The 13,175-nt window shown below is 37.6% G+C and overlaps 1 protein-coding gene and 1 long non-coding RNA gene across 5 annotated transcripts in view; one reads left to right on the plus strand and one right to left on the minus strand.

Moving 5' to 3' along the window:
- The window catches only part of LOC118971389 (uncharacterized), an 81,936-nt gene that overhangs the window by 67,786 nt on the left and 975 nt on the right, over positions 1-13,175 (plus strand). For both annotated transcript variants that reach the window (XR_012126363.1, XR_005059803.2), the window contains exon 3: positions 11,797-11,911. This is a non-coding gene — a long non-coding RNA (uncharacterized lncRNA). The remainder of the gene's footprint in view (positions 1-11,796; positions 11,912-13,175) is intronic.
- ADGRB3 (adhesion G protein-coupled receptor B3) overlaps positions 1-13,175 on the minus strand; it is a 654,669-nt gene that overhangs the window by 38,171 nt on the left and 603,323 nt on the right. For all 3 annotated transcript variants that reach the window (XM_037012618.2, XM_037012617.2, XM_037012616.2), the window contains 3 exons: positions 7,004-7,099; positions 5,650-5,689; positions 525-1,168 (listed from right to left, as the gene is read on the minus strand). In XM_037012618.2, coding sequence (XP_036868513.2) covers positions 525-1,168; positions 5,650-5,689; positions 7,004-7,099 — 780 coding nt within the window. The remainder of the gene's footprint in view (positions 1-524; positions 1,169-5,649; positions 5,690-7,003; positions 7,100-13,175) is intronic.

Consider the following 13,175-nt stretch of genomic DNA (forward strand, 5'->3'; position numbering starts at 1 on the left):
AAACATTTCCTCTAAAAGACATCCCTCTAACATTGTAAGAGAGTTTATCATCTGTGCAATGGTAAATGCCATAAAACATTCCAATTCTGTTATTTTTAAGAGCTGCCCTCACACAGAAAATCCAAACCTTGGTTTAAGTTTGTCATGCCATGCAGAAATTACTTTTGTAGCCAAGGGACCTCCAGTACCTGAGAATCATCCGATCTGGTTTTTCCTTATGAGTGCCCTCCTTGGCTTCCATTATGAAAGAATTATGACTGATAGTTATCTTTTTATATATAGAGGGTTCCTTCTTTTAAACATGATCTTGAAAAAGGTGATTCTGATGTACCACTGGAAAAAGCATGTGTCCAGAATCTTAATCCCAACATGCCCCAAATTCTTGTATTACACATAACTGTCAAAGTGAATGTGACTCTTTTCCCTCAATCCAGTGTCACATGAACCAATCTATACATCTCTATCTCTATCTATCTGTGCATACATTTCGACTATCAAGGGAAGATTTTTTTTCAATTGCTTACCTCTAGTGAACTCATGGATATTGTTGATCCAGTTTCACTTCTTGACAGTCCAGCATTATCGTCCAGCTCAGAGGCCATGAAATTCTTCACAGCTGTGCGAGGCTCAAAGGGCAAATTCTGCATGTGTTCCTGGGGTGCGAGATGTTGATCTAAGTTCATATTGAACTGGTCCATTACAGGGGGATTCATGTTGAATTCAGGATTCACTTTATAGTGCAATAGTCTTTCATGTGGTAAGGTTTCTATGCCAATGCTCATTTTGCTCTCCTCTTTCATCGACGGCTGGGTATTTACAGAGCTTCTAGGCATCACAATGTAGTCACTTTCCATCATTCTTTCTTGAGGGTGGACTATGTCCATATCAGCCCCTCTCAAATTGTCATCTGTACATAAGTACACAGTTCTCCGCAATTCACTGTTCTCTTTTTTCAAACACTGATTGCCCAGCTCATTCATACTCATTGGCATGTGCAGACCCGTGGGCTGCTGGATAATGACTTTGGAAATGACGTTTCCAGGCAACGTTGAATAGCTTAGTCCTTCAGGGTTTGTTCCCTTGTCTTCTTCATCGTCATTTAGAGAAATCCGAGAGAGTGTTCCTGTGATCGTCGCTGCTCGGCAAGGACCGATATCCTTGTGAAGAACTGTGAATCAGAATATAAAAATTCATAAAAGAAAGTTAGCATATTTTAATTTTTTCATTATTGTATTCTTTTGTCTCTCTACCTAACAATTTCCTTAATAAAATAAAAACATTGCATATCTATTGTTTGGATGCTGTCTAGATCACTCCACCACTCTTTAATGACTCTGATACCTCTCCCAGATCCCAGGTAGCCCACAGCTAAAGCATATCTGAAAGCTGATGAATGGACTTTCAAAACTCTCACTGCCCAACCCTTAAACAATTCTGCATAACTCTTCAGGGGAAAGGCAGTTTACCGAAGAAGCCTTCTCCATCAATCTACTGCAAAGAGTTTTATAAAATTATGGATATATTCACATGAATTTGACTTTTTCCTAAAGGCTTTTTCCCCAAAGTATTCTACAACTCATTAAAATACTGTGTGAAGGAAGTAACAATGAGAATTTCATCCTACAGAGCCAGAAATGTTGAAAATTAATGAGCATTTATCTATGAAGTCCATATGGTCAAGGTAGATACAGGGTTCAAAAGTATTTATCATGTTAAGCTCCATGTAGGAAAAGAAAGGAATTTTTTTTTACAAGATCAGTCCAGATGCTTGAGTTTCAGTATTAAAATTTCCAAGTCTGTAAGAAAAAAACTGTATGAATCTCTGAAACCTGTATTCAGTGTTGAACCTGAAAAATAATGACTTAGAAAAATTAAAAAGGCATGTTAACTTGTAGTAAGAGAATGAAAACATAAACCAAACCAAATCAAGTAAGCCAGTGGAAGGGTTCAGAATTCTTTACTAAAATATATTTTGGTGGGTTTATTTTTTGTCTCTGCATAAAATGAAAGCCATATTTTATGGGCAGAATGGTTCAAAGTTGTCAACAACTGTCAGTTCTGAGGTAGGAAAGAATGAAATTCTGAGGAAATATTTTGGTGATTTTGGTTTTAAAAGCATATAGAACAGCATTGTATGCAAACTGGCTCAACTCATGCACATAATTCTGCCCTATCTAAAAAGCAGAGCAACTGTCACTGAAATTTTACTACGCATAGATAACTGTAAAATATTGCATTTACTGTCTCCTCATGAAAAGTTTCAGATATACTGAATTTTACCTGTTTTAATCAAATTTTCAATAGTATAATAATTATTTTGTATTAAAGCAAAGGTTGAAAAATAGATTATGAATCTTTCTATTACAAAAAAGAGAAGCCTTCAAAAATATTTCAAAACATGCATCATTCATGTAATTATCTTTTACCTTTAGAGATACTGTATTTAATTATTGTATTAGGTCTCTTTATGATAGACATGAAAAAATCATGTTAAATCTACATTTACATTTTTTTATTAATCTACAATTTTCCATGACATTTTGTACTTAACTACTATGTAAAAAGACTATTTCCAAACTTCTTAAGTAATAGATCAATAATTAATTGTGGTTACCAGGAACAATTTACATGAAAATACTAAGGGGCAAAGTATGTTAAATTAATAGATTTAATGATATTATTAATAAAATATTTTTTAAAAATCTCCGAATTCAGGGAAGAATATTTTTAATCCTTAACTGTATGTAAAAACTCATCCAAAATCGGCAGCAGCACAATTTAAAGGTGAGTTATGGGAACAAACCTATTATACTGCATTAAGGACATATAGATCATTTTTACTTTTATGAATATATTGCAAACTAAACTATGAGGGAATCTCAGTACTGAATTTTGATTTCATAATCTGCAATTGTATATGATATATTTAGCTTTGTATAAATGTAATATCATTTGAAGTCACCATCAATGCATTTTTACCAAGTGAGACAGCCACCTTTACTGAAAATTTGTGCATCTTAAATATCTGGGGAAAAATAATTCTCATGAAGTAGTGTCTACTTTATGTGAGAGGTATGTCTGCCTCATAGACCTGCGGAAAGCGCAAATCCAGATTTTGAATATACAACACAAAGAAATCCATACCATCCGCACAGGCAAGTATGATGTTGAAGTGACAGGGCTTTTGAGAGCCACTAATCAAGTTGTGAAAGGTAAAACACAAACACAAACAAAAGGTGACAAAAAGCACCTGAGTACTTTGCATAAAAATTAATTTCAACAAAACTTAGAGAAAGATTATTCAGAGTCCATGTATAGAGACTTTAAAATTGAAAAAACCTCAAAATGGACAGAAATTTCTAGAAAAATGGAGAGGCAAGCTCCTCATGAGCTCACCTTAGAAGAGCACAAACCGAAAATGAAAACATTAGAACATTTTTTCTTTATAATAAAATAATGGCCCTGGCCTGTGTAAGGAATACTAAATCCTAGAATATGATGAAATCTGGGAAAAATCATTTAACAAAAGAATAGGATGAACACTGATGGGGTGAGACCCAGCTTGGGGTCTAATACTTTTTTCAAACTTCAGCATGCATGAGGATTACCTGGATGGCTTATAGGGGCTCTGATCACTGTACCCCAGCCTGGGGTGGGGCCTAAAGGCATGCGTATCCATCATCTCCCAGGTGATGCTAAATAAGCACTGCTGGCCTGGGGACCAAGCTTTGACAAACCCTGGTTTAATGTAAGTAGCTGTTAAAGAAAAGACAAAACTGCTCCTATTTTGCTTCTCTACCAAGGACTGTAGACAGTACTCACAAAGAGGCTGAAAGTCAACTAAATTGAAGGAAGGAAAATAGGAATTAAATGAATACCTAATTATTTTAAATACACTCAGGTTTCCCAGTCCACATAAATGCCATCCCATCTCGGAACACAGACGTAGAACCTGGCATCCATGGCTCGTGATCTTTGAGTAATTACGGAAAGTCGGTGGAGCAAGGGAAAATGTTTCATCACTTCTCCAAAGAGGGAAATAGTCAACTTTGGAAACCAACACCACTGAGATGGTCTCTTAGTAATATTTTAACATTGGGAAAGATTTTAATATTGGAAAGAATGCTTCCTAATGCCCTACACAGGCCCACGATGGGTTGCCAAGACATGTCATCTATTCTGTGGCTGTGCTATGGCCATACCCTGCATAGAGTATTTTGATTGAATTCAGGAATGAGAATAGGAGACAAGTCTCTCATAATATTGTGATTATGACAACTGTGATTTCAGACTGCATAGCTGGTTAGTGGTTATGAGTCAAATCTGAAAAACTACACTCGGAGAGAGTCTGAATGGGGTAGGTGGAAGCAGGGTTCTATACTCCATTTCATTTCATCCCATTCAATTCCTTTCCTGAAAGTTTAGAAGATCTAGAAGGTATTCTTATCAAACTTTTAGTGGCCAAACGATTTCAAATGGAGAGAATGCTAACCTGAAACTAGGAATATAATAGAAAATAAAGATAAAAGCAAAGGCCAGAGTTTTCTTCAGGGGAAAAGAAAAACCAGAACTTTTACATAATCTTATCCTGGGAATCTGGGAATCTTAGCCTCTGACAGCTACTACAAGAAGTCTTAGGGATTTGAGAATGACAGCAGCCTGACACTAGAACTGTACCAGCTGCTATGCAATCAGACGAAAACGTAGATAGCATTAATACAAGTAAGGAGCCAAATGTGATAAATGCTGGATAAGTATGTATATATTTGGGCACTACAATTTAAAGTTATTAACAGATTGGAGACCACCTGGGCACCTTGCCTGCCTGGGAGGATGCTATGAGGAATGGATGAGGAAACATGCTTTGTTTAGTCTGGAGAAAAAAAGAAGACTTGGATTGGGCTAAATAATATTTACATTCAAATATTGGGATATTTACATGAAGCAGACATCCACTCTTATTCAGAGGGCAGTACTAGCCAGTGAATAAAAGGAAAAATAAGATATATTCTGTCCCAATGTAAAGAAGCATTTTCAACAACTGGTAATAGCCCAAAATGACAGGTAGTTTCCTTTAAAAGTCTTGAGTCTACTCTTGGTGAGCATTGAGCCACCGGCTGGAGAACAACCATCAGGGACACTGTCAAGGGACGCGAGGGACCCGAGCGCTCCAAGGCACAGTGAGTGAGTGGTTTCTCCCGGCCTCCACTAAAACCGCAGTAGCAGCTACTATGAGACAGACAGACAGACAGACAGACAGACAGACACACACACACACACACACACACGGTGGTATTTGTTTCATCGTTGCCACAATCCCCATTCCACACATGACGAAACTGAGGCAGAGAGAGAGGCTAAACTGGCTGGTCTTACACCTGACAGCCAGCATCAGTGGAATGGAAGTCTCTGCCTCCAAGCCGGTGCCTTTTCGCTTTCCTGGTGCTCCCGGTTGACCTGCCTTAGTTTCTCTCTCCTTCCTCATCCTCCAACCCCTGTATTCTGCTGTTACGGGACTTCCATTCGGAAGATTCTTTTTATTCATCTGTGTGAAATGTGGTACGAAACCACATTTTCTTGAAAACCAAAATCCATAATAATGATTTAACATCCCTAACGATTATATTTTCAAAATCCCAATATTCTTACCTGATCGACAAGCAATGTCTACATCCTTTTCAAAGTCTGTCTGTAACAAGAAATAATAAGGTAGAGAATCATCACTGAAGGAAGAGACCAAGTGACTTTATCTGTCAGATTATCTGACTCTTACAGCTACCTGACTAGGAAGTACTGGTTACTGTTTTGTGCGAAGAAGTTTCTCAAGGAAAAATCAAATTGCTTTAAAGAATATTTCTTAGTGACCAGATATTAAACAAAATCAATGGAATCACAACATACAGTTTTAATAAGACAATATAGTAGATACAACTGTCATCTTCAGTCAGTAGATTGATACCACATATAAAAGGACAGAATTTTAAGGGAATTCCTTAAGCCATAATAAAAAGAATGTGCATTATTATGAATATACTTAAATAAATGTATTTTGTAAATTTGTATTTTTTAAACATTTATTTTGACTATGTGGTTTATAGTGTCATACCTCATAATACAGCTTTGTCATACTGACCCATTTTCACTCAAACTATTATTTTAAATGGCAAAATTAAATCAGCCCATCTTAAGTGAAGTCTTCCAATCATATACCTTTCCTTATAAACATTTCAAATTAGAAATTTCAGTATTCTATTTGTCATTAATATAGGATTGATTATTCCTTCTCAAGTCTTAGTTACTAGTATATCACTCATTACTTTATCTTGTCTAATCCCAAAACAATAATATATCAAATAAAAGAAGATCTCTATTATATAAGCCCTGATTTTAATGACACATAGTTTACATCTTACCACATTTCCAAAACGCACCGAAGTGGCTATGCCTAAAGCACCCCTTAATCCCAGACAACAGGCAGCATTCAGGTATGACAGCTGATCTTTTACTGGAGCGGCGGCCACCCCCTGGGCTGTAGGGCGGTGGCTCTCACCTGCATCTGTACATTGGAACAATGCCTGCCTGGGTCCCACTCCAGAGATGCCGGTTTCATTGGTCTGGAGGGAGGATTCTAATGTGCAACCAAGGCTGGAAAACCACTGCTTTCAGATTGGACGTGTAGGTCCATAGGGTTCTGATCTATAAATAAAAAAGATCCTGTGGACGAATAGTTATCCCTAATTCTTTGCAAGGGTGAAAATACTCTTTGGTGTTGCATAGAAACACACTCAACACGCCTGGGGGGACCAGTAACAGATCCTGGACTCCTAAGCCATCCAGACAGAACAGTTATCTGGTATCGGACTTCCAAGTCTGTTCATGAACTAAAGCCAGAGTCACTCAAAATGGGACTTCAATACTAGGTACTATTTTACCAATAAGAAGATTTGTTTATTCCCTTCACAAATCACGATTGAATTAACAATCAGGGAAAATAAAAGCTCACCATGATTTGAGCATGCCCATTAGGGAACGAACTTGAAGAATCAGCATTGATTGGATCCTGACAGTTTCTCAATCGGCATCTAAATGCATCCTGAACCTGTGAAAAAAAAAATTAACAAACATTCATTTTTTTCTGTCTTAGTAATAACCAGATACTGTTTTTTTTTGGCAATCAACTGAGATAGCGGTTATTGTTTTTATGAACTACTACCCATTTTGTTTACTTCTTAATGCAAACGCTGATGTGTCTGGACTTTGCGCTACGCCAAGGAAATGCATCACTTGCGATCTACAGGGGCAAAAAGTGCTCTTCAGCTGTCAAAGCGGCTATGTCTGGCTCTATGCTAATAATTAGTGCCAGAGAGATTTATCTCCACTGTCACACACAATATATGTGTCTTTCAAGGGGGATTTCTTATGTTATGGCATAATCTTCGTAACAGCTTTAAGCACTGTGAACAATGAGATTACTCAATGATCTTTCGACTGGAATTGATCTGGAATTTTCCTTCTGTGTCTCCTGTTAGGCACCATATCAGGGGGACTGTATCTTGCTTCCCTTCACGTGCGATGTGCCCTGATGTAAAAACGAAACACAACCAAACAAAAAGATGACAGAAACGGCTGTTTCTGGCTGACTGTCTGGAAATAAAAAGTCACTTAGCAAAGCCAGATTTCCTTAATATCCATTCACATTTGGATTCTGAGTAAAGAATAAACATATCTCAGGGAAAATTGAAGAACATTAAATCCTTTATTAACAACAAAATAAACATGAATAGATAAATAACACGCACACAATCAGTCAATAGTTACTGTGATCGTGTGATTCTTCTGCGTCGGCACATCTTCATCTCCCGTGGCCTAACAAGCTGTTGACAGATGTCACAAGTAGCTCCCTGTCTCAGTCATTGACAAGGTCATGTTTCTAATGTTCTGTGTTTCTGACTTCACATTACTGGTATTCTCCTTCTAGTTTATTATAATCATTTTATTCAACGAAAAAAACAAAGCACAGGTAATGTCGCCTTCCCTCTACTTCACTGACACACCTTCGTAGAAACTCTCAAACACATAATGATCTTTAACTTCCAAACACCATGATATAAAATGCGCTGTTTTATTGTGACATGTGAGTAGTACATGTATTGACCAAGAAAAAACCGAGGCTGTTAAATCATTTTCAGCTTCTCCCACCCATTTCCTAAGTTATTATTGCAAGATTTGGAAAGTAACATGGCGTTCAGTCACCACCTCCGAGTCCTGGCTAGCCAGTTCGATAATGAGACCTTTGTCCGCTTCTGTTTCTCCACCCCGGGTTCTCATTCCAGGGACGGGGTCACTAACGGCTGAGAATCCAGGGGTGGGAGGGACACTTTCTCTCTGATATCTCTTCCATTCTCTGATTCTCATATTTCTGAATCTGGGATTGAGACTCTCGGAGGAGTTGCTTGATAGAAGTGAGCGACTTTTCAAACACATCAGTAAAAGTACAGGTTCAGTGAAATCTAGTCTGTCCACCTTTTCCTGAAGAACTGGATAAATATTTAAAAGTTAATTATCCAGCTTTTCCCCTGAAGGAGACATGGCATGGGGTAAGTCAGTCTTCAGATACCATTGCTTCCAGGCTCCTCCTCTTTAGATTAAGAAGATTTAATAGCTGAAGATCATAAAGTGAACACAAATTAATAATCAAAAATTGGTAATGAGTCTAGTGTTTGCCAAATGATCGCTGTTTCTGTTAAACAGAAACTTGCACTGGGGGAAACCACAAAGAAATGTATCTGTTTTTAGAGAAAAAAGCCGAAGGACTAACATCAGAAAAACAGGTATATGCTGATTTTCTGTGTGTGTCCTGAAGCAACTGTTCAAGAAGCAAAATTTATAAAAGAAGATAAATAATGTTAGAAATATTGCCTCCAGGAGCTTGTCACATGAAGAGATTTTTTTTCAGATCTATTTCTAAATACTGGCATAGATAAAATATGAAAGGTGGCACTTGGTAATACCAAACAATGCATTTAACTGGTCCTCACCATTCTACTTTTTAGACCTTCAGAGTGTAGCTGTCAAGGCTATTTTTGTCCAACAATGAAATATAGAAAAGCAACTTCTGTAAGTTTCTCTTCAAAATCCACTATCTGATTCCTTGAAGGAGATATAAAAGAAATCTCTTTTTTATAACACACACACACACAAATCGATACCTAAAACTACCAAACTCCCAAATACGACAATGGATTAAGGGCATTTCTACACTGGAGAATGATGTCAGCTTCATGAATCAGTCAATGCTATTCAGAAAAAAATATAAGACAGAAAATCATAATTCTCCAGTAAATTCAAGGTCATTTTAACAGTCATATCAATGCCATAATTAAAGTATTAGATTCTCTGACACTTTTAGTGTCTCTGTTATTTCTAATTCAGAAAGCTTTTCGAGAGAAACTTTGCTTGATTCCAAATGCTCCAACTGATTAAAAAAAATTTTTTTTTAATTGTATGCAGGCAATCTAGATGAATTAGTCTTAAATATTTGTCTAACACTATCAGGGAAGAATGATTTCATTTGATTTCATTCTGTATATATATATATATTCCTTATAACAGAAAAGGGTGTTTCAGGCAACAGAGTACATAGGAAATACATCTGTAGCTATTTGGAAACATTTTGATAACTAATTGCATTTCTATCAGGTAAACAAAAAAGACTATCTTTGTGAATTAACATTACTGATGGGGAACACCTGAAATTTTTTAAAAAGCATGTTGACAAGAATCTTAATTCCAGATGAGGAGGAAATATAATAAAACAAACAAACGAAAGACAGAATCTAGATCTGGCTGTCCTATCTTGAAATTAAAATCTGTGTCAACAGTCATATTTACAATGCTGGACAATAATAGTCTTGCTGTCTTTCTTGTCTTGTGATTAAGACTGAAGAAAAATAGTTGTTAATATTGGTCATGTAAGCTTTCTAAGTTGACTTACTTTTTGTGAAGAACGAGTCACTTATTTTTAGGCAACAATTAATTTAAAATTTATTTTTAGACACCATAACTGAGTTCTTAAAATATTATCATTTCTTAAACTTACATAAGACCAGTGAGTACAATTTTTCAATGAACCTGTGTAGAATAATTACTTAATATAAATTATGGCACAGTTAAAATCTAGACTTCAAAATTTCCTCTCTTCATAATAATCTGCCTATGAGTTTTTTCCACCTTAACCATTAGCGGAAATAGCAACGAACAGATACGTAAATTGCCTTGGCATATTTAGGGAACTTTGAGGAAATCTGATGTCAAGCTGTGACATGAAAGAAATACAAGAAACATCTTCAAAAGTTCGGTGAAGTACAAAGAATGGGCTCTCAGGTTATCTTCTCCAAGTGTCCAGCCGGGACACCCAAGTGAGGCTGTAAGTTCCTTCTGGGAACTGCCCTAAAAACTCCTGGGAAAACGATCAATCCTTTTCTTGCGGTGGATTCCTGGATGAGACACGAGTTCAGAGAGCTCAGCAGTGGGTCTTGCTCCCATCTTTCCCCCGTGGGAGGGCGATCCGGTTCACCTCGGCAGCGGCCAGCCAGGGCTTCTCCCCTGGTCTTTGCTCTGAAGGTGGGGGGCAGAGTGTCACTGTGGGGGTCAAAGCCAGGTTTGGAGCTGCTGGGGAAGAATACCCAGCAATGACCAGCAGCCTTGCAATTTAGAGAAAAACCTCCCAGGCAGAGCTGTCCTGTTTGAGATGGGCTCTGTAACCAGCTACGGAGCCGCTCAGATCCAAAATCTTCACCTTGTAAGAAGACAGTTTTATTGCCAGTTGTTTTTCTTGATTTCTTATTCCAGAGATCATTTTAAGACAAGAAACTAAGTCATATTCTTGTAAGTATTTGATATTGTTCACTTGGGAGGAGGGGAGTGTCTTACAATTCTGTTTTTTTTCTGTATCTAATGTCTACTATTGTTTCTTTTGATTTATATTCAAACAAATGGCTTAGCTCTTTGTAAGCATATTACAATTCACATAATTTAATCATTGAATGAACAAGATTGTTTTCAATTTCATATGTATTATGTCAGTTGATACAAGCATAAGTCATATGAGTGACTTCACATGATTAAAATATTCCCTGAATTCTTGAAAAGTAAAGGAAATAAAACAAAAATTTTTTTTGCCATTTGGTATACATTGAAGGAAAAATATGAACTTCAGTTTTTCAGATTTCAGTCCTACTGACCTTCCATTAGAATCCTCCACCACCTAAAGGCTCTATCACTTCATCTCAAAATTGTTTTAGCTTTTTATCTTTTACCTATCAGTTTAGGGGGGTCACATAAGCCTCCCTGATTGACATTTAACATCCCTAGATGGCCTGAGAAAAATATAATGACATTTCTTTAGCACGAAAATAAGAAAAGAAGGTAAGTTATACATGAGATACCAGCACCTCTGCATCTACCAAAGTGATTTCATTTTAGCCCATGCCATTCACTGAGGCAGATGATAAAAATTTAATTCATGACGTCTTACTTCTTATACTTTAAACCTTTATTCCAGACATAGTTAACTTCCCGTCACCAGCTTAACAATGCTGACAGGTGTAACCCTGGGGGTGTAAAAGGTGGGTGAGGTGGGTGGGATTTACCTGTCCCTCTGGCCAGGCACTCAGAAGAATTTTGGGTAAGAGCAAGCCACAGCTAGATACGACCTGGCAGACATGACAGAGTTTGCGTCTGTCTGTCCCAGTTCTTCACTGATGCCATCTTATTCATCTGATTTCACGCTCTTAGGCTCCTAAACCTCTGCATGGATTTGGAGGCCCACAAGTCAGTTTAAGATGATGCAGATATTCATGCTATCACTGGAATTATGCTCAAAGCAGGAAAACCTGATCTGGAAAGAGAGGTGAGATTGATATTCCCCACCTAAGAAAGGGGATGACTATTGGGTGAAGGGGGGGCTGGTGATTTTTTTTGAAAAAGTGTATAAGAATATAAGCATATTGTCCTGGCTTGTAGCATGTCCATGCTCCTATTTAAAGGCAGTCTTTGTTTTCCAGTCTCTGTTCTTATAAAATTCAACTCTACTTAAGTATCTTTAGCCAGTCTTCATTTCCAGAAACACATCCTCTTTTATTAAAAACACATAAACAAAATCTTTAAGTTTCTATTGGCCTTTCAATTCAACCTGACGAAGACAAAGCTCTTGGCCACTCACTTCCTTCTCTCTTCAAGCCGTGTCCTTCTGAGCACACTGAACATGTCAGAATCGGTACATGACAGCCTCACCCTGGGTCGCTGCCTACTCTATAAAATCTATTGGATTTCTTCATGACACCACTCATGGTGACTTCTTAACCATGGCCACTAAACGCTCCAGTGAGAAAGCTCTAAAACATCACTTAATGCTTTGCCCTCAAATGTTGTCATTGTCTTTCTTGGTCTTGCAGTCATAGCTGTTAAGAAAAAAATTCACTCTAGTGTCCAGAATTATATCACTTGCTCTAGGCCTCCATGTGCCCCAGGTGGTCCCAGAGAAGACTTTTTTCCCTACTCTTCACCAAAGGCTCAATCCCAGGGAAGCCAGATGCCCAGGAACCTCTGTCCATCTTCCTCTACTTGAAACTTTCACTTAATCCTCCAACTGCATTTTCTCCCAGGACCCCATTATGTTCTGAGTCTCCCGTCCCCCAGTCCCTCATCTTCAGAGACCCACTGAGACCCCTGCCTCCCTCATTAAGGGAGCACACAGACAAGCCCTCCCCTAATAATGAGTCACACCTCATTTCCCTGTAAACAGTCAAGCTAGTCAAGCTTGGAGATTCATGCACCTCTTCATCTCGACTGTATTACATGCCATGTGACGTCTTTTCAAAGTGCTGTCTAGTTATTTCACCACTATTTGTTTCATTTATTTTTTAAAAATGGTTTATTTGGGGAGAATATTGGTTTTAGATTAGATAGAATATTGGTTTTATACATTCACTGACACGTGCTTTAAATGTTTATCTGTACTCTTTATGGAATTTATAATACTAAATGGAAAATGGCAAAAGAAAAAAAAAGGCGGAAGGGAGTGGGAGAAGGAGAAAGAAAGAAAGGAAAAGCTGTTCATGTTTATTTTAAGCATTTTGCTACAAAACTGCTTCACAGGTTTGGATGAAGATTCT

This window comes from Manis javanica, chromosome 16 (genome assembly GCF_040802235.1).
Source record: "Manis javanica isolate MJ-LG chromosome 16, MJ_LKY, whole genome shotgun sequence".
Classification (NCBI taxonomy): Eukaryota; Metazoa; Chordata; class Mammalia; order Pholidota; family Manidae; genus Manis; species Manis javanica.